The 22,388-nt window shown below is 27.1% G+C and overlaps 2 protein-coding genes across 6 annotated transcripts; one reads left to right on the top strand and one right to left on the bottom strand.

The window, feature by feature from the left end:
* The first annotated feature begins 1,918 nt into the window (after positions 1-1,918).
* LOC114119727 (activated Cdc42 kinase-like) lies at positions 1,919-19,686 on the top strand. Of its 5 annotated transcripts, none has more exons than XM_050197552.1 (21): positions 1,919-1,937; positions 10,012-10,124; positions 10,207-10,344; positions 10,417-10,623; positions 10,692-10,841; positions 10,924-11,072; positions 11,130-11,270; positions 11,361-11,520; positions 11,583-11,699; positions 11,776-11,876; positions 11,950-12,080; positions 12,143-12,285; positions 12,374-12,518; positions 12,589-12,698; positions 12,909-13,115; positions 13,209-13,457; positions 15,644-15,801; positions 16,342-16,394; positions 16,474-16,681; positions 18,626-18,884; positions 18,984-19,686. In XM_050197552.1, exons 2-21 carry the CDS (start codon positions 10,041-10,043, stop codon positions 19,212-19,214), a joined length of 3,141 nt encoding a protein of 1,046 aa, XP_050053509.1. In that variant the 5' UTR covers positions 1,919-1,937; positions 10,012-10,040; the 3' UTR covers positions 19,215-19,686. The 5 variants fall into 5 exon arrangements, with proteins under 5 accessions (XP_050053509.1, XP_027837211.1, XP_027837210.1 ...); XM_027981408.2 differs by lacking the exon at positions 1,919-1,937 and adding an exon at positions 9,035-9,582 and having other exon boundaries at positions 12,592-12,698; XM_027981407.2 differs by lacking the exon at positions 1,919-1,937 and adding an exon at positions 9,036-9,582.
* On the bottom strand, positions 19,498-22,322 carry LOC114119728 (protein-S-isoprenylcysteine O-methyltransferase). Its single transcript, XM_027981411.2, has 5 exons — positions 21,873-22,322; positions 21,693-21,784; positions 20,545-20,714; positions 20,057-20,274; positions 19,498-19,982 (listed from the first exon to the last, which is right to left on the bottom strand). Exons 1-5 carry the CDS (start codon positions 22,074-22,076, stop codon positions 19,791-19,793), a joined length of 876 nt encoding a protein of 291 aa, XP_027837212.2. The 5' UTR covers positions 22,077-22,322; the 3' UTR covers positions 19,498-19,790.
* Between the last annotated feature and the right edge of the window lie 66 nt (positions 22,323-22,388).

The following is a 22,388-nucleotide window of genomic DNA, read 5'->3' as shown; positions in this document are numbered from 1 at the left end:
ACATCTAATAGCCTAAGTTGAAGCTTAATTAATATAAAGATATTAATAATACATATATGAGCACATTTGATCAACATTATATTATATACAGGGGTTCACCAATTTAGGGAACACTGAATTTCTCGGCCGGATTATTTTGGAATGAATCGTTTTTTTTTTTACAGACTGGTGGTATATTAATACACATTTTTTGAAATATTGGTCTGCGTATTTTCAATAAAAACTTTTTGAAAAGCAACACCTACTTTGAACATCATATTCAGATAGGATTATTTTTTTAAGCAATTTTGATGTAAAAAAAATTACAAAATTATTTAAAATTAGTTTTTATTGGTTACTTTTTGAATATTTGTACGTTTTCTTTTTTAGAAGTGTCATAAACAAGATTAACATAATATGGGTATAAAATTATAACACTTCTTAAAAAAAAAAAAAACGTATATAGATTTAGGTACACATATTATATAGTATACATCTATATATTAAGTATATTTTAAGAATTAGAAAAGTGTTGAATTTAAATAATAGTACCCGGAGGAAGGGTATTATTTTTATGTACCTAACGTAATGACTATTTTTAATAATAAAATTAATTATTTTTATTAATTTAAATGTGTTAACTAAACTAATTTATTTAGTCAAATACTTACAGCCTCACTTATTTCGTAAGATAATTAAATATGCATTTAAATTCAATACTAGTAAGCTGGAAATGGACCAATGCCATACTACGACAAAACTAAAATTATTTTAATATTTAACTAATTTCTTATTAAATGTATAATTCAATATATTTTGTTTGTTTTACCGATATATTATTAAATATTTATATTGTCGTATGGGACGCATTTCATACGCGAAAAAGTACAGTTAATAATCTTAATAATATCTATATTATCAATTATTATTGTCGATCGACGTTCGCTCGTATTCGCTACGATGTGGATTAGGCCTACTGGGGACATCACAATAAAAATAAAAAAAAGCGCCTCGTGTAATACCTCATAAACGACATGAACGACGTAATTGTATGTCGTTTAAGAATTAAAGGTGGTGAGGAAAATTACACAAAACAAAATTTGATAATATTTTGTTTTTACATATTTTTCCAAATTATTATTGTCCAGAATATAAGATTTAGTCATTATAGTTTCCGGAATATCATAAGGTTCAGATTTTATGTATTCCGGATAAATATTTTTCAAATAATTACCGTCTACCGATTTTTCTTTCCGTTACAAGTATTCGAATATTTATAGACAATGATAAAATTTATGCTTTTTAGAAAATATTTATTTTTGACTCTCCAAAGTATTATCTAGATCCAATTGTTTTACCAGAAACTACCACTAAAAATAAAAATTAAAGTATTTTTATTGTCCCAAACGATATAATGACAAAACAAAAACAAAATACGTACTGTAAAATCAATACCAAAATATAATGTCCTAATTCCGTCATATAATACCATACCTAATGATAGTTCATGTATGTAAATAGAAATTTATTAAGTAAATAGTTAGGTAGTTCGAACAAACTAAGTTTAAAACAGTTTATGAGATATTGCTACTATTACTACAATCTGCATATTTTATGTACACGACAGTACGACACGTAGGTTGGTAAGTAGGTGTAGTTGGTATACAATATTATATTATAATTGCCTGGAGTGACAGATTTGGTCATCGTTGAGTAGACTGTGGAAAGGGAAATTTCATACCGTAAAAAATCTTGTTGCGTCATTTTATTTAGTATTAGATAGGTAGTGTTGAATCGAACTAGCATATTTTACATGCTAATTATGTCAGTGAGTAGTGTTTTTTATTTATTTATTTTTTTTTTTTTTAACTAAAATCTATCAACGAAACTTATAAAACCGATTATACAAGAAAACCTATATTCTATACTCATATTTAACTTAATATAATTTTAAATAGGTAGGTACATATATTTTTCTGTTATAAATTATTATAATAATGATCTATACTTTAATTTCCCACCTCCCGCTTATGCAAATTGAACAGCTCTCGAAATTTGTTTAGTTATTAGGTAGGTACCTATAATATTGTCGTACTCAATGACTATATCTTTAATAGTATAATATCTTAAATGTCTAATATCATTATGATCTATAGAAGGGGTGTCCAAACTTTTTTTGGTCACGATCTACTAAAAATATACTTAACCTTTGATGATACACATAAGTAAATAAATGTGTACATAATAAATACTTGCAATAATATTATAATAGGTCTATCAATATTTCAATCAAATATAGATACGTGGAAAAGAAGTTAATTAAGATAAAGTTTATCTGAATATTTTTTTTAAAGAATGTGTAACAACTAATAAGTAACATATTTTTGTAATGCAGGTACATACGATTGTCACAGCCACACCTAGCTATTCGCATAAACAAAATAAAATATTCTTTATAACATAAAACTTATAGTATGGCGGGTATGATCGAATTGCACTTATTTTAGTCGAACTGCACTTGCAGGGCTCAAAATAAGTATTTCAACAAAATGGTCATACATTTGCAGGGGTTAAACATTTAGTAAACACTTATTTTCCATTCCACTTACAGGCTTAGGACTGACAATGATTTTAACCATTGCAGGCGTGGTTAAAAACTGGGATTTTACTAACAAGTTCGACTCGTAACAAGTTTCCACGTTTTTTCCATTTTACCTCTTTTTTTGAACGACTACTACCTGATTTTCACCCGAGTGCAGTTCGACCATTACCTTTTTTCAATTCAAGTGCAATTGAACCATTTCTTTGTAGATAATAAGTGCAATTCGACTATCCCGAGTTTAACCAGTATAGGTATATATTTATAACAAAATACATACAATTTACCTATATAGAAATAAATTAATCATAATTCATAACATATCTAGTACTTAATTGGTAAAGGTTACTTATAATGAATGTTTTTATTATAATGTGCGTATATCGGATAGGTATATAAAATTGTTTTAAAATTATAATATAAATGTATTATTATACAGCTATATAGACTATAAATAATAAAACAAAAGGTACCTAATCTATTATATCGTTGTAATGTTATTTATTTATATTTTTATTTGTTTTCGTATTTAACACCAGTGAAATGTAAAACGTACATTAGATTCTTCGAAACATATGGAACTAATTAATAAGTATTAAATACTACTGGGTTATCGAAAAACTAGGATTAATTTAAACACAAATTGGTAAAAAATTTAAATATATTTATTTTAACTACTATATTTTATTGAATATTGTAGCCAGTAGCCATTGTAGGTAGATATAATTATTATTATCGACAAATTTATAATTTTTGTTAAAATTCCAACAATATTACTGAAATACTCAATTTTATAAATTGAATTATTAAAGAGATAATCTAAAAATGTATAAAATTATAGCTATTAGAGATGTGATAAAAATATGCCAAATTACTGAGAATACCATAATGCCGGACTACTGTACCTAATCAAACTTGCTAATTATCTATAGTAAACTAATAAATAACTATAGTGTGGTAGGTGCGTATCGTATTTTTAAAATATTATTTACTAATTAATTTCAAATCATTAATTATTTATACATATTTCGGTATTAACCTTCTAGTTTAACCATCCTTAACCCTGACACTTAAGTGTAGGAGAGAAGATCAAATGAACAATTGAAACAATTGTATGGAAAAGAAAATATATAATTCAATTTATAAAAGGCCAAAGACTGAAGTAGCCGGTCGTGTTTGAAGAGTTGTCAATAGCATAAATTAAGTACTTTTAGGTATCGATTGCGAATAATGACCAATACATCAATATAAATGGAAAAGACCGTGCAGGAGACCGAAACAACAGTGGTTAGTTGTAGTAAAAAAGGGCATATAGAAGAATTGAGACCAGATTTTTACAAGAACCTATGTCATGCGTATAATAGAGATGGGTGGAAAAAATTGATATTGGGTTAGGTTTGAGTAAAGTTCATTACTGACATTATTGGCTTTGGCCTAAATTCACGATAATGTAAATACATTATAATGATACAGACGTGGGATGTTCAATACGTTTTTTGTTCCTTTTCTTCATTAGATAATTCGGATAAATATAATTTATACTACTTGTCAAAATATAATAATAATATTCATTATTTTGTTGATAATAATAGTTATAAATTGTACCTATATAGGTAACATTCACATGATAAAAATCCATGTGTTATACTGATTTTAATAAAATTGGAACGGAACTTTGAATTGGGTAGTTAATAAGTATCAATGAATATTTTAATTAGGTAAACTTGAACTGTTAACATTGTATAAAATGTATATAGGCATTTCTAGAGAGGGAGAGAATGAGGTACAAGGACATTCTCGGAAATTTTCACCGAAGGAGGAACAATGTTTAAATATTTATATTTAATATGCATGATGCTTTTAAAAATATACCTTATAATAGAAACATTCAACAAAAATAGCGGACCGCCGAGGTTTCGACAACTTCGTGTTATAAAATTCGAGTAAACCCCAATTTAATTTTTGACTAAATATTTAATTTAGATTCCAAGCGAAGCGATGAATGTATTCATTTTAAGATGATTTGTATTTTTTGTTGTATATGTACCTATACTTAATTAGTAGTAAAAAAAATGCTTTGATTTTTAGTTTTGAAGGTGGTTTTAGATAGAAACTTGGTTTAACAAACCTGGTATGTACTTTAAAAATTATAAATTTTCAGTATTTTTCAAAATAACCGGGAAAAAAACAAACAAAAATGAATTCAACTTATAGAAATTGTTTTAACTAACATTAAAAAATGTATAGATAAATGAGTAGAGTTTTTCTGTACATCAGATATCGAGTATGTCACTTTATAATTACAAGTCTGTTAAATTTGAATTCAATGATTTATCATTGTATACGAAAAAAGATTTGGAGCGGAAATGGTCTATCAGCTTATACCTATCACCATAAATGATTATATTTTTCTGATATATATAGCTGTTAAAGTCAATAATTTTACTTTTAGTATTTTAGCAGATTGATATAATTTTTTCTGAAAATATTGCATTTATTATATTATTAGTATTTAATTATTTTAATAGTATATATTTTATAACATATTATACCAACTTTTAAAACTTAAAATTTAATATACCTAACATCTTTCTGTAATAATTGTAAAAGAGTAAAAATATATTCATATAACACCTACAAATAGATAATATTTTAAAATAAATCAAACGTATCATTGCGTATAGTCAAGTTCATAATTATATAAAATACATTAAAGTTTAAGTTTCCATCGTGAATAATGTTTTTAAACTATAACAAAATAATTAACATCGTTAATTATAGTTTAAATACGTAATTTCGTTCAAATTTCATCTTAAATGTCTATAAAAAATAATTACTGTTTATGCAAATTTTTAGATTTTAAGAGTTTTAGTATCAACTACTTATAAGGAATCATAAGCATGGTATTAAATTTTCAATATTTAGCTAGGTATAAAAAGAAAAGTTTTTATAAATTTCTAACTATTAAATAGTTTTATCAAAATTTTAATTAACTTATAATACATATAAAAATAAAATACACCCAAGTATTTTTAATATTTTCATACAGCTATAAGAACACCTCATATTGGATCTTGTATTCAATTTTCAAGAGTTTTAACTCAACAAACAATTTTGTATCAATAATTATTGAAAAAAAAACTTATAAAAAAAAGGTCAAAGAAGTTTCCACTTTAAAACATTTGGTTTTAAATTGATTCTTATTTTGTTTTTGTTTTAATACCTACCTATTCAATAATTTAATCAATATTTTATTCTTAGATGTATTATTTTTAATCTTAATATTTTACATTATATAATACCAACACAATTTATAAATAATTTAATAAAATATAACTAATATGCAATATTATCAAATTTAAGTAATTAAACTATTCAACTATATCATAATTTATATGACTTAAGACATAATTATTAATAGAATATTATATATATTATATATAAAAAAAAATAATAATTTTTATAAGTTAATAGTTCATTAGAAAAAATGGTCTTTGATTTATTATGACCAATGCATCACCAATAAACTAAAGAGTAGTATAATTAACTACTTATCGTTTATTTTTTGTTTAAAGAATGACACTTAAATTGATAATAATAATTACTATATTAGCATTGATTATAGTTTGAAAAATAGATTTTATTCTATAATTATCTGTGCTATTAGGTATTTATTTATTATTATTATTATTATTTTTTTTTTTTTGAAAAAGATAATACATATAGTTCATATAAATTATAAAATGTCGCATTTATTATGGTTTTTTTTTTCGTAAGTATACGACTAATTGTATAAATTTATAATGAATAATAATAATCTAAAAGTTATTAGAATAAATTTAGAAAACGTAGAGCATTTATAAATAATGAATATAATATTATTAATTCTTGTCAGTAAATTTAAACGTATATACAGAGTAACTTTTAGTGTAAAAACGTACGAGTAACACATTAATTATATGAAAACTACCTGTCAAACTATAGATAATAATAATAGTATAATATACTATCGGTATTATAGGTACCTATAGAATATAGGTAATATACTAATTATTAATTTATAAATATATTTATTGTGTAATAAAGAATAAAGATAATACGTTGGAGGATTACACAGGAAGCTTTTAAATTTTAAATTGTGTTCATTGTGATCATTTTGTTACAGACTATATAAAATATAAATATACCTAGGTGGCTACAGGCTAGGTACATCTCAACTTATCTATATGTAATATGTATCACTATACAATATATATTTATAGGCTTAAAACGATATTTTCTGTGATTTAGATACATTTTATATATAGTAACATATTATTTTCATGAGTGTAATGCGTTTTCATATGGTAAAATTACATATATATATATATATATATCACATCATGTATGCATTTCATTATATATTAAATTATATTTTATTATCTTAAAAGTTATAATAATTATAAAAACAGTACCAAAAAAATGAGGGATTTAGAGGGTTGTGACTTGTGACGATCGTCGACCCCTCTCTTGTTGAAACACATCTTATAGTATGGTATATTCAATCTCATATTCTCATAAAGTTATATTGATTAATGGTTCTTAACGAAATAATAATTCATTATAATCAAAATCTGTAATTGTATATAATGTTACAAGCCCGATTGCAACAATTATTTACTATTTATAATATTAAAATGATGGCTAATGAGTTAGGTTATAAGTAATAAGTAATAAGTAATAATCGGATAATACCTATTGTATAACATTGGGGGGGGGGTCAAAGCTTATGAATATTCTTAGGATGATATACATATAGGTATCCTCAAATTTAATATGATTAACTAAATAAACTATTAATCATGATTCTTGACAGTGTCATATCATATCATTATTAATAGTTAATGATTATATTATGATATATACTATTTATAATATGCATAAATGCATAATTATGTATTTATGTATACTTTAGTGTAATAAATTATGCAAAATTAACTGTAATTTATTTTATATATTTTACTTATACAAATAATAAAAATGTATACAAGTAAAAAAAATATTATCAATAAAAAACAAATTATTTTTACGATTCCATATGGTAGTAATTTAAATTGCACATAATCTTGGAAGACTTATACTGGTTAGTATCAAACTTTTCTTTACAAGAATAATTTTTGTTATTTCATAACCTTGATCGCTTTCATTTTACATAATATCTTTGAATTTTTCCCAATAATTTGGAACCGTTTGACATCTCATTCAGAGCTATATTTTAAGTTTTATAACAGTAATGTGGGCAATCACCAAACTGGTTATAATTTTGCAAAGTATCATATTTATTACCAATTGCATACAAAATTTTTATCATTCTCAATTTAAATAATAGCAAAAATATTATATTTCTCGGGTTCACTCAGCTTCTATCATCTGTTGACATTATTTCGAGTAAATTTCACGCGTCTCACGTTCACTGGGCCCGGTAGACACTTATGGGATAAGGTTTTAAAGTTTAAACTAATCATTATTTGATAATATTGTTTTGCATTCTTACTGATATAATTCCACGATAGTGTTACTTCTTACTAATTGTATACAGTATTATACTATAACTATGCAAAGTGGGAAGTAATAGAAACGTACGGAACTATGGAATTTAAGATATTAACATTATCCACACAATAGTTATACCAACGTTATTCAATAATTGTTAACACAGCCCGTAAAATATGTGATATAATATTATATACATTTATTTTCCATTTTCAATTTCGTATAGGGATTGAATTTCTAAAAATCTTTTCTGAGAACTTGCAACTTGCCTACGTTATATATATTTATATTCGGTATATTGCCTCTGTGCAAAATGTCAAGTTCGACCTAGCAATTTGAGCCGTGTTTGATGTACATATAAGTTTTTTCTTTTATAAATCTTGATTATATATTATTGTAAATAGATTACGCATATTTTTCAATTTCTAGGCACTCTTTAGTCGTTATTAGTTGTTATTATCGTTATACGACCGTTATAGCAGGTTACTATATTACAGCAAATTTTGTTTGATTTTGCATCCACAATTTAATAGCTAACGAATAGTTTTCCAGTTACAAAATTGAATGAATCGACAAATAAAATGGTGTCAATACTCAATACCCAATAGTGACGTGTCTTGTAAATTATAAATTCAAAATATAATAATATTGTAAATTTATTATTCATCTAACAATATGCGTTGGAATTGCCTAACTAAAATCCCTTATATTTCGAATGTATCAATACTCCTATCCTAAGCCTGTGAAGGACGTACGTCATCAGCTATTTTATTTTATTTATTGTGTTATCAGCTAATGTCATCAGAGTCGAATTGCAGTGTTGGTATTACTTCTAAACATTTTTTGTTTTTTTTTTTCTTACAATAATTCTTATTATTGTTATTTTCACTATTATTGTTATTATTATTATTGTAGTCTGTTGATTGTCGAATGCGCCGACTCCGGGCGCCGAGCAGAGCAGACAGTACTTCGAGTAGTAAACACTAAACAGAGAACCGTACTGCCGACTGCTGTAGTATTTAGAAGCCAGTAGTCTATTGTCATTAGTGCAATAGTGTGCGCTACTGACTAGTACAGTCGTAGTCGGTAGTCGATAGGTTCGTGTAGTCCGTAGATGCTTTCCTAGTAGTTAATTTTATATTGTCCACTTTGGGTATTTTATAATAATATTTTTTACACAATTTAAAGAGTTTAAAATTAAAGAAGTCTGCGGTAATCGTCTGTAACAATCGAAGAATGACTGACTGACGTAAATTTGTTATCAATGAAAAATGCTTTTTCTTAAGACATAACTACCCACCGTATAATTTTTTAATAATATTTCGAATATTTATTCCCATCGGATCCAGACGCTGCCGTAAGATGACTACATCGCCATAACACCTACTATTCTTCCAGCTGGCTATATCCGTTTGTTGGTATAGTCTTTGGACCACAATTGTACGGTTTCTTCAAGAATTTCACATTTTTAGGTAGGTACCTACTTTTAGGAATGTAGCAAATTAAATAGAAGGCTTAGGCGCTTAGCCAAATTAAAAGGTGATGCCAGTATAAAAAAAAAGTTGTGCAAGACATTGGAACTAAAAGTACCTATGTAAAAATACTTTTATATAATATATGAATACTTAATATTTTAGACAATATTATAGACTGTATGAGGTATGTCTTATTTTAATTTATTAATTTATTAATCTCCTTATCCCAGGACTTTAATACATTAAATATTTATTTGACATTACTTGACACCACTTACTTGGTTCATACAATTTTTATTAATAAGCTATAGATTTAGGAGACAAGATATAGGAATAACTAGTTAGTTGACTCACTTCAGGAGGACTTGTTGCTTATGTATGTTTGGTATACTTTTCTAGAATATGTGTTTTATTGACTTGATTCAGGTACTTTGGATTCAGTAGTAGCAGGTACAATGTCAAAAGTTATCGATCTGTATGAGTTCTTGATGGAAGCAGAACTCCATCAGTACTATTCAGAAATCAAGAATGATTTGAAGGCAAGTTTAGACGATTACTACTTAAATGCAGTACTATATAGTTTTACATTTTTATTAATGGTAGCATGCCATGTGTTTTTAGGTGATGACTGTGCCTCAAGTAAAGTTTGTCACTGAAGACGACCTGTATCAAATTGGTATGACAAAGCCAGAGATCAGACGCTTGAAAAAGTATTTCCAAAAGTATTATCCACAAAATTATTTTTCAAAGTTTAAAAAAGTAAACAGTTACTATGATTTTGTTTTTGTGATTGCACAGTACATAATGCTTATTTATACGTTTAAATTTTAGTTAATTTCTTCAAAAGATAATAAAGAACAGTGGAGTGATAGTTCTGGTTCACAAGATACACTGAAGCCTATTTATGAAAAACGATCGCCAGCTCGTGTTCCCAACAAACATATTATTCCAGCTGATTCCATAACTATTAATAAGGAGTTAGGTGTAGGCGAGTTTGGTGTAGTCCAGCAAGGTGTTTGGACCAATGAAGGAGATAGGGTTAGTTTTAAATATATGATGTATATTTATTTTTTTCTTATTTATTAATTTTAAATATTTTTTATTAGATTCAAGTTGCCATAAAATGTTTGAGTCGAGAACGTATGCAAAATAATCCTATAGAGTTTTTAAAAGAGGCAGCCATCATGCATAGTATTGATAATGAACATATTGTTCGGTTGTATGGAGTAGTTTTGGATACTAATGCCTTAATGCTAGTAATAACTTTTGGTTTTTTTTATAAATTGTTTATGAATTAGATAATTAATTAGTATTAAAATTATGTAATTTAATTTTTAGGTTACAGAGTTAGCACCTTTAAGATCTCTTTTGGAGTGTTTAAAAGAACCATCACTTCGTGCAAGTTTTCCAGTAATGTCGTTATGTGATTTTGCCATACAAATATGTCATGGAATGCATTATTTGGAAACCAAAAGATTAATACACAGGTATTTTATTCTAAAATCGTGTGTTTCCATCAAATATCTTTTGTTACTTTTTTTTAGAGATTTGGCTGCTAGAAATATATTAGTGTTTACAAAGAACAAGGTGAAAATATCAGATTTTGGATTATCGCGAGCACTAGGTGTCGGTAAAGACTATTATCAAACAAACTTTAATGTGAATCTGAAATTACCAATTGCCTGGTAATAATATTTTGAATTTTCTATATTCAATGAACAGTAGTTTTATTTCAAATATCTCTTGAGCATATTGAATATTTATGTTTAATATAGGTGTGCACCCGAGTGCATAAGTTATTTACGTTTTACTTCATCTTCTGATGTATGGGCATATGGTGTCACTTTATGGGAAATGTTCAGTTATGGCTTTCAGCCTTGGGCAGCACTCACAGGACAACAGATTCTTGAGGCTATTGATGAACCTAATTTTCAGGTAGTTTTAGCTTTATACACTAACATTTTTATTTTGTTATATTGTACATTTTTATATATCAGAGATTAGAACAGCCTGATTGCTGCCCTAAAGAATATTTTAATGTCATGACTAAATGTTGGCAACACGATACTGCTAAAAGACCTAAATTTTCTGATTTGGTATCAATTTTACTTGATGTAAGTACTATTGGCTGTTAGTGTTAAATATTATTTTTGATCACTAATAATTTTTATGAAATGTTTATTATATTAGTGTAAACCTGAGCAAGTGCAAACTGTTGTTAACTTTGAAGATAAAAAAAGAGATATGCTTCAGTATACTATTGGAGAAGTTATAACAGTACTCGATAAAACGTAAATATATATCACAAATTTAAATAAATAATTAATAACAATTATATCAATAATAATTTTTATTTTTTTGTAGACCTGGTGTTCCCACCTTATGGAAAGGTGTATTGTGCAATGGAAAAACTGGTTTTTTCAATCCTTCCAATACTGTGGCTTATTTAGGTTTGAATTTACCATCTAACAGAAATTCTGAATTCACTAGAAATGGTAACTAATAAACTCTAAGTTTACACTTACATTTATTTATACGCATTTAAATTATATTACAGATTCAAAGTATACATCCCGACGTAGTCGTCTGAGGATTGATATGATATCTTGTCCTCAAGGCGATGTTAAACATATGGGACATGTAGGTCTAGATGGTGCATATTTTGGAGATATTGAATTTATGAGTACAAATGCACCAAAAGTAATTAATAGTTAATACTATTAAAACAATAATGTTTTTTTTTTTTGTAAATTAAAATTATTCATGTGTTATTTCATACTTAATTTAGTATAATCATTTACCACATCAAGTTGTTGCTCCATATAAACCACAAGAAGACTGTGCTAGTGTTAGTGATTCACCAACTTCAATTAAGGCTTGTTCAGATCGTGCTCCTTTACTTAATGGTGATAAATCAGAAAGCAAAAAAAATGGTATTTATTAATTATTGTAATATTTGCTGTATTGTTATAATTATTTATTATTTATTGTTATTATTATTAGTAGACTTAACAACCTGGTTAGATAAAAATAAGTTGACAAAAATCTTATCTGACCACGAATACCATGAAATTAGTGATGAAGATACTGTTGCTGAAAGTCCTAGGTTTGAAGTAAGTCTAATGAAAAAGTTCTTTAGTTTAATTATATAAATATTATTTATTTTATAATAAAAGATAAAATTATGTTATGATGTATATTGTGTAGTATTAATGATTTCAGTTATTTAAGATTTAAATACCTAATTAATTATTTATACAAAAAAAGTTAAAATTTTTCATCAGTAGTTATTATTTTAAAATAATAGTCTTTTTTTATTTTAGAAAACTTTTGACTTCGGACCAAGTCTTGTTGAAGAAATGGAAACTATGTTTAGAACTATAAGTACGAATGGAGTGAGTAACTATGCTGTATCTCCACCAAGGTCTCCACTTGATCCTTTGGACACAAATCATAGAAATGAATTACGAGAAATTGCTGCTACTATTGCTGCCGCTGTAAATTCAAAGTCAAAAAAGAAACAAGCTACGGTAAAGTAAAAGATAAAATAATTTAAAGTTACATTCAGTCTTAGTTAAAACAATAATTAAATTTTAGTAATAATAACCTATATATTTATTAAGGTCAAACCGATATCGGCTTCTGACGAAAAGAGTCTCGATTCTGCTATTGCAATGGCTAATGAGATGGCCAGTCGCTCTATGGGATCTGATATAGAACAACCACATCACCAGATACCTGAATCTCCGTCATCACCAAGTAAACGTAAATTCACGTTCAAATTTCCTCCTCCAATCGGATCTCTTACGAAAACTCAAAAACACGAAACAAAGACGTTCACTGACGAAGCTGCTTCCATTCCAGACATTCAGGTAAGACATTATTGGAACTATTTGCATATGTACTCCTAACTGCGGTTATAATACTAATCAATAAAATATATCTCCCATTTTTATTCCTTCCGATACGTTTATATTCATCGCTTGTAGTCTTGTAGTAGTTTGCATTCATTTTCATCATTTATCAGCGCCGAATCTTTATTGGACACCGCACCGTTTCGTCTGCCCTTGTGGGATAAGGCGTCCACAGAATTCTATTTTGCACGCTCTAGAGAGTTATTGACTAAGGCCTCTCCTAGTATAGGTTCACTTGATTACATTTCTTGTAATTCATTGAAGACTATTGAACGCTCTAATGTCGATTCTACAGAAACATTAGTTGGCGAACAATATTCATGTCCTAGTTCACCTAAACTAAGAAATAAAACAAAAAACGTCGAGACATTTCGAGCAAATACGCTCCCCAATAGCAAAAAATGTGATAAACTGAGGCGAAGTTTGTCGGATTCTGAGAGTAGCGTATTATATACTTCCAATGATGTCTTAAATAAAGTTCCTATAAATATCTCTTTGATCGATGACGAGACTGCTGAACTCTAAGTAGTAGTATTTGTAATTGCTTGTAATATTTTGTAGTAGTTTAGTTGGTAGTATAGTTGTTGTATATTAATAATACCTAATTACAAGTTGTATATATTATAGTTTTTATGCTGGTAGTCGATTTTTAGTGATATATCTTGATATTTATTATTGTTTTATTGCAATTAGTAATAACTAATAACTTATGATTTTTCTGTTTAAAAAAATGTGTTCCTTATTATTTAAATTTAATTTTCTTTAAATAAATTTAAACAATATTGTATATTTTATGGAAATATTCAAATATATTCATAATACATAAAATATTTTATAAAAATTAAAATAAAAAAACAATTTTTGTCTTTATCCCTTATATTTTTGATATTAGGTAGGTATTAAATAAATAATAGGTATTCATATTTTTAACACTGTGCATTTGCTGTATACGGTTTTTTAATACTTAACCAGCTGTAAATCATAATAATATTTTGATATGCATCATTTGGACCTGCCGATTTATTATTATAGTTATTTCTCTGCTTTATATAACATTTGCCGCTGCGCCTTTTTCTGGGAAATAGCTCTGAAATTGTTTAACGAAATGCACACATGGACTCGAACACACACTTTGCTTATATAATAATTATACTTGTGTATACTGTACACAGATGGTGCATTAATAATGTTTTGCATTTTACCAGAAATGTTGTATCTATTTATAAAGAATAGAATGTCTGAGGTTTTAAGTACAAAATTTATATCTGGTTATTTTTATTTAAAAGTCACGCATAATAGTGTGTTATATATTATACATTTTAATCGAAACTAATAAGTTTTTAGTTCACAATCTAGATTTTTTTTACATCAAGATAAAATAAAAATAAAGTAATTATTTGTAAGAATGATTGTTAAATATTAAAAATAAACTAACGTAAAAAACAAATTTGGTGAATTTAATAATTTTCAATTGAAAATTGGTTTCGAATATTAAACTCATATATGAACATATGGAGTGTAGGCGTAGATAAGCGTTACTAATTTTTAGTTAATATATTCTATTTACTGGTCTGTAAAAATATTTAATTAAAATATTTTGTTTTAATTTTACGGATGTATAAAAAAATACTGCCCGAATTGTTCACATTATTTACTTGTTAAAAAAAACTACCTAGCATTAAACGATTAAAATAAACTACCAGCTATATTCTTTGCAATTCATAACTCTTAAATTAATTAGTAGAACAAATCTCAATCTAACCTATAAAGATAGCATGTGATTTCAGATTTGTAATTTTGACAATGTATATAAACATAATATCATATAGTGCCTTTATACGACGAAACTTTTTATAATCTAAAACTGTAATTTTGCAGTTGGCTTGTTTATCAATAACCATTATTATAATTTTTCATTTAACGCTCAAAATTATTTTATAGTTTTATACATATTAAATACATTTTAGTTGGTAATGATAGTTTTTTTAATCATTGATTAAAACTAGATATTTTTTTTTAATGCCATTTTTTAGTTTTTAGTTTTATTTTTGTGTTTTATTTTTTTGTTTTTATTTATTTATTTTTTTGCTTCCCATTATCCTTCTATCTCCCTCCATCGGTTTCCTACACTCGCACTTTCATAGGGATGTTTAACCGAAGAAGCTAAACAAGCGTATAATGGTCTTATCGAAAAACCTACTACCGCAATAGATGGCGGTGTAACCAACTCATTGAGAATACTGAAAAAATCCACAACCCCAGTGGCTAAACCGAAGTTCAGGCTTAACAAGAATGACAATGGGTAAATACAACTAGTTTATTACAATAATACAATAATGTTAACTCCATAAATCTACAAAGATAAGAATAATTCGGTCGCAGAATGAGATCAATCCGATCCCACTTTTTTTTTTATACAAAATCTTATCTGCCATAACTTGAAAAATATTTAAATATATTCGATACGGATACAAAAATGAAAATTTTGAGTCAGGTTAGGAAGAAAATATAAACCATAGTTCTAGGTATCTAAGAATTAGAAAAATAATTGTTGGGTACACGTTTTACATATCTAGATAGATTATTTGGATTTGAATTTATTTATTTATAGGTATTTGTATAATGGTTCAAAGGAGTTTTATTATAGTAGACTTTTGTTCCAATGGGTTGTAAAAGTTATTGCTTTTCCACTCCACTAAATGTTTATTACTATTACCTGAAATTGGACTGTTTATGTTCATTATTAATTATTACTATTTATTAGTAAAGTTTAGTTAGTTTAACCTCTCTATTTATTTGCGGAAATGTGTTATAAATTATAATATATAATTGTTTCATACAGAACTTTGCAGTCCGGTAACGCCATACCATCAGAAGACGTTGAAAATGATTCAAGTGAGTCTTAGTGATATTTCTACGAAGTAAAATTTTAGATTATTTTTCTACCTCATACGTTGTTAATTTTAATTTATAGATTGTAACATCATACCGTTACCACCCAAAGATCCGAGAGCTGTGCAGCAAATGACAGCGTCGAAACCAAGACACCAGAGAAAGTATCCATTGGTTATGCCAAACTCAAGCGGTGGTAGTTCGACGTGCCAAGTAGCTGGCACGATGATGGTTTCAGATTTGGAAAATAAAAATGACGTTATAGAAAGGAATCATTTCCAAGATCAAATGTAAGTGTTTACTATTTACACCTTTATTATTATATTCACGATTACTTTGATGCGCATGTACCTACATTGCCCCTCGAAACGATCTAAAAGTCCTATCAAATAATGTTTTTTTAAGTGGTTTGTAAAGTTGAGGTCTATATATTAATCTGGAAAATCTACTGATTAAAAATTTAGTTAGGTAACATATATTATGCTTTAGTTTTAAAGAGATAATATTATTATTGTCAGTTTAAATTTAAAAATCCAAGTTGAAAAACTGATGTATAAACTCGTAATTAATAGTACATTCGTATTATTAAATTAAATCGTCTATAATTTAATACTATTCTGTATTGGATGATGATTTTTTTTTCTTTTTTAAATTTAATAATATAGTGATATTGATAGTAAGGCATTTGCTGATTTATTATTTAAAAAATTGAAAATTAATGTAAATAGTTAGATGGTTAAATAATATCAGCTTGTGTTTTTTGTTTAATTTCATCACTCTCAAACTTATTCAATTTCAATTTTGAAAGATTTATTGGAATAGTCTTAGTTAAACTAATGTAAACAAGTTCAGTTTTTGAATCTTTTTTATGTCTCAATTAGATTTTGAGAAAACCAATTTGTATTTTTTTTATAACAAAAACATTTACATTTTTAAAATATTTGTTTTTTTTTTTTTATTTGAATAAGAATCAAAATTTATTTTATATTTAGTTTATTTCGTAATCGCCAAGAGGATAACAGTTAACTTTTTGAAATTAAGTTTAAAGTTTTTGATTTATTTCTTGACTATTAAGTAATAATATTTCTATGATTTAAAACTTATAAAACGTAATAACTTGCTCTGTTTTGTTAAAAGCAAAATTTACTCGTTTTAGAATTTCAGATCGTTCTCATTTATTTCGCTCATTTTGTGTACCTCATTAAGCTCCTCAGTCATTAACAGTTTTTTAATAAGGCACGTGAAGGAAATCTTGAGTAAATATATTTTGTTTCACAGTTGAGTTTAGTTTATTTTTATTATTAAAACTAGCTTCCAATGACCTAAAAAAGAAAAACAATTTTCAGTTTTATTTTAATTGTCATTATTATTCTGTGATAGTGTTACTAACATTTTTTGTTTTTAGTTAAATATTGTACGAAGTCTTTATCAAATTTATAAACAACTAGTTCGTACTCAATAGACTATAATACTATATAGTATATAGGTACCCCACTGCTTTTTTATTTATATATTTAAAAATAATAATTCCATCAATAAAAGTCGAGTTATTTTAAGTTTGAGCCGCCATTTTCCACAATTAATTTAACGCAATTCGTCACTTTTGGTGTAATTCCTATAAAAATAAATTGTCAGCATTATGCAGTGATTTCCATGTCAATGCAAATATTTATGTTGTATTAATTTTGCCTACTACCTTAAGTCTTAGACTTGGTTTGATTTGTAGCCGGAAGCAAAATCGCATTACGTGTCATTTACTTGTCTATTATGTTATCATTATTTTTTTATTAATCAGTGTCTAATTTCTATTTTTTTAATTTAATAGTATTTTTATTAAAAATGTATAAAAGTAGCTATTATTGTTATGAAACCAAGATTTATTATGGTATTTTGTTACCTATATTGACAGTCAGGTGTAAGGAAATGCTATTTTAATATTTAGTTCCATGTCTTGTTAGAATTCCTAATTGTTGCGCACATGGTTTTTTATTTGTTTTATTTTAAGACAAGTATGTGTATCTCGTGTATATATATTATATAGTTGTGGTAAAAATTACAATTGTGATAAATGAATAATAAGGTTAATTTATATCTGAATATTACTACGGTGTAGAATTAATGAATTAGTTTAAGGATAGCTACGACAACCGGGCAAAAGCCATTGAGACCAATATATTTTGATATAATGGTATTGATTTTTACGTCGGTTTTTTTTTTTTTTAATTCGTTTTTAGTACTCCTGAAGTGAGTTTTGACGAGAGAATCGCCTTAGAACTAGACGCACTGGACCAGTTGGGCGCCGTAGAATCACCGGTCTCCGAACGGCAAGTGCACACTTTTTCGGTGATGCAAGAACCCGGCTGCGACGAAGAGGAAAACTGTGAGCAGCGAAAAACTTTTGACAGAGGTGCTGATGTTGAGGGTCGACAGGAGCATGGCCGTGGGCTAGACTGCGACGAAGTCAGAATAATGATCAAAGTTCTTGGAACCAAAGTGTGTATTTATATTGTTCATAAATATAATGATACGATGTATCATCGTATTATCAATTTCCGCGATATTTATTTTATTATTATTTATTTTTAATCGCAGGTGTCCGGTGAACAGTGTTTGGACAAATTAAGAGCTACTGGTTGGGATGTACACCATGCAATAAAATTGGCTAAATTAGAAGCAACTCTAGAGGCTGAGGGTTATGTCAATATCAAGCATACCGTGTGCTTGAACGCTTTGGAAAATACCAATTGGGATATAGTTAAAGCAGCCAGTGGTATTATCGATAACATGATGGCTACTATAAATAAGAGTAGTATCTTAGTGTAAGACAAGTAATATTAATGTGCAATGTGCCAAACTACTTATCCCAATGCAATATTTAAAATATACTTCGAATAACGTTTTTTGGGAGGATGTAATATTTATATTATTTATAAACTAGGTATTTTTATTTAGCATGGGATATAAAAGCTTGCCAATTATGTTATATTGTAAGACTATTTATTTCTTGACCAATATTTTTAAACTTCTTATTGTTTTTTTTTCCATTATTACCCTGTATAAGTTCCTGTTTCTACTTGACTCTTACTTTATATGAATGAAAATCAAATTATAAAATAAGATTAAACATTTATTATTATTATCAAAATATGTTATAAAAAAAAATATATACATACATAAGTATAAATATAAATGCTATTTTTAATCACTTATTTTACACAAAAGTAATTTAACAATAGACTTTTGTATTACTTTATATTTTTATACTTTAAATATATAATATACATATTTGTATGCACTTAGTTAATTTATTATGTGCGGAACAACTTTACACGGTTGTCTAATATGTTTTTTGATGTCCAATCCATTAATACGAATTGGATAACAGTTAACACTTATTTCTTATTCTTTGTCACGTGTCACTACAAATCCCCTGATGAAAGGTAAACCAATTCCCACTTTTTCCTGATATGAAATGTAGTCTTCTCCAAAGAAATTCAAAAGTGTGATTTCTTCGTAGTAGATTCGATCCTTGAAAAATTTCCAGCTGGCCAGAGCATACGCCACGACACATACAGGATTAATCATGACAATCTAAAAAATATAATGAAATCATTTAGTCTGCATGTTTTATTATTGACCATGATCATTGTTTTTGTATATATTACCTGTGTGCCTATGGACCAGTAAAACCATCCAACATAACTAGGATGTCTGAACCATGAGTACACACCATGTGTGACCAAAGTATGTGTCTGTGTTTTTTCTTGTTGCACTAAATGCGTGAAATTATCTCTAGCAGTCCATATGGCACCTTTTCTCAATGCTTCGCCAAAAGCACACAGAACAAGACCACAATAACTAATTGCATGAATAGTTTTCATATCTGAGAAGATAAGAAGAAAGTAATTATTCTCGTTTGTTTAGATTTATAGTATAACATTTTATATAATATCTATATCAAAGTTAGCTGGATTTTAGATATTGAATTTTAGCTTGAGTTAAACTTTTTTCTTAATTGCAATAATTTTTAAATAATTTTTGTTGTATAGTATGGATAATTAAAAAAAAAAAAAATTGTCTTACTCTTAAATTTATTAAAAACATAAATGATGAAGACATTTTAATATACTTTTTAAGCGTCATTAGTCATTACCACGTAAGAAGTAATGCCACAGTAAATATTCCAGCCAACTGGTCGTGGCAGCTACACCATATGCAACACTGTGATTCAACATGAATGATGAAGACGTTAGTGTTTTAGGATTACACACGGCTATGCTGAGGAACTCTGAGTAATGAAATATGGCCATCACACACATGTACCTATATGTAAAAGAAATTAAACAAACTTGATTAAAAAATAGCATAAGATACTTTGATTCATTTAATAGATAAAAGATAATTAAAAACAGATGTTGGAACTTAGATTTTTACATGTTTTTGAAAGATTATTTAGATAATGCGAGTTTTCATTATAAAATAGTTGACTCATAATGATAATTAAAAAAAGTGTATAAATCAATATGGTAAATAAAACATCACATTTCTTATTAAATGCATACCAATCCAAGATTTTTAATGAAGAAAAATTATATGTATGTTGTAGTACACTGCAGTAGTAGTTATTTATAGATTTGTATTAAAGTTTGTGCAAATATAGATCGATACATTTATTACATCTAACTTTGTGAATGCTTGATTTTGAACTGATGTGTATCAATTCATATTGATTTCTTTAATTTTTCTATTTTAAAGTGGCTAATATTTATGACATTAAAATTTAAATGGGAGTTATGAATACCTATGTAATTTAAAAATGATCATATATCACAAAAAAAAAAAATAATTAAATGAAATATTGGAAATAAGCCAACATAATGACAAAGGTATTGTTTCTAATTTTTATAATAAGTTAATTAGTAACTTCACTTTAATATTAAAGCTTAAGATTGATTAAACTGAAAGTAAATTTAGTAGGTATATTATATGTTTATAAAATATAAGAATAAGGCTTTCTCTTACTTATTTGTTTAATAGAAGATACACCAACTTAACTTTCAAAAGTTATTCTGCATTTTAATAATTATAAACAAAACTGAAGTCAAGTTGAATATCTAATTAATTTTATGACAAATATGAAACAATAACATTTTAAATTAATGTGTGCCATTATAATGTGTCTTACAGTTCTTTTTCATTATTTTTCAATTTTTGTCTCAGTGTCAATAACACTGAACTATTGCGAAATTAATGGATATAACATTAACTTAACATTTGAGTTTTTTGATTGATATTTATTACCATCCAAAAGGTTTCCACGAGGCTGGCGCTTGGATCGAGATCAACAATCCTGCAGCCATGACCAAACCCAAAAACAAAGCTTGGGCACATACCTGAAAGATTTGCAGACATGTTAAAAGTACATTCTTAAATACACAATGTTGGAAACAAAGTAATCCATACGGTGATTGCAACACTTACTTTATAAGTAATACCTCTATTGACGACCCGTACCAGTACATTGGAAATAGCCGTGTACACGATAAACAAATGCAACGGGTTCACAACAGTACGGTCTACATAAGTACCCAAAAAAACGTTATTTTGGAGTAACAACCACACGAATAAGACGGACAAGCCAAGCAGAAAACCATAAACACTAACGATACCATTTTTGGAAATCATTTTCCAAATATATAGTCTAAAAGTGGTGATCGATTTACGGTTTTACGCTTTTCATTTTATCATTCTCGCGAATATGTAAGTATAGTTTAACCGAGTTCTATTCGTAACTCATTATAGTGACGTTGGTGAACAGTGAACTCTGTACATCATAAAAATTAAATTCAAAAATTGCAATCGCGTGTTCGCATTTCTGGAACCTTACCAGTCGGCAGTCGCCACCAGACGGTTAATTAGTATTTTACTATTTTAGACTTTGGTATTGTATGTATTTACAAATACTATATTATTATTATTATAGTATTTGATAATTGA

The sequence above is a fragment of the Aphis gossypii genome, chromosome 1, assembly GCF_020184175.1.
Source record: "Aphis gossypii isolate Hap1 chromosome 1, ASM2018417v2, whole genome shotgun sequence".
NCBI classification, from domain to species: Eukaryota; Metazoa; Arthropoda; class Insecta; order Hemiptera; family Aphididae; genus Aphis; species Aphis gossypii.
Note: the sequence above shows the minus strand (reverse complement) of the source record. Positions and strands in the feature narration are given on the sequence as shown.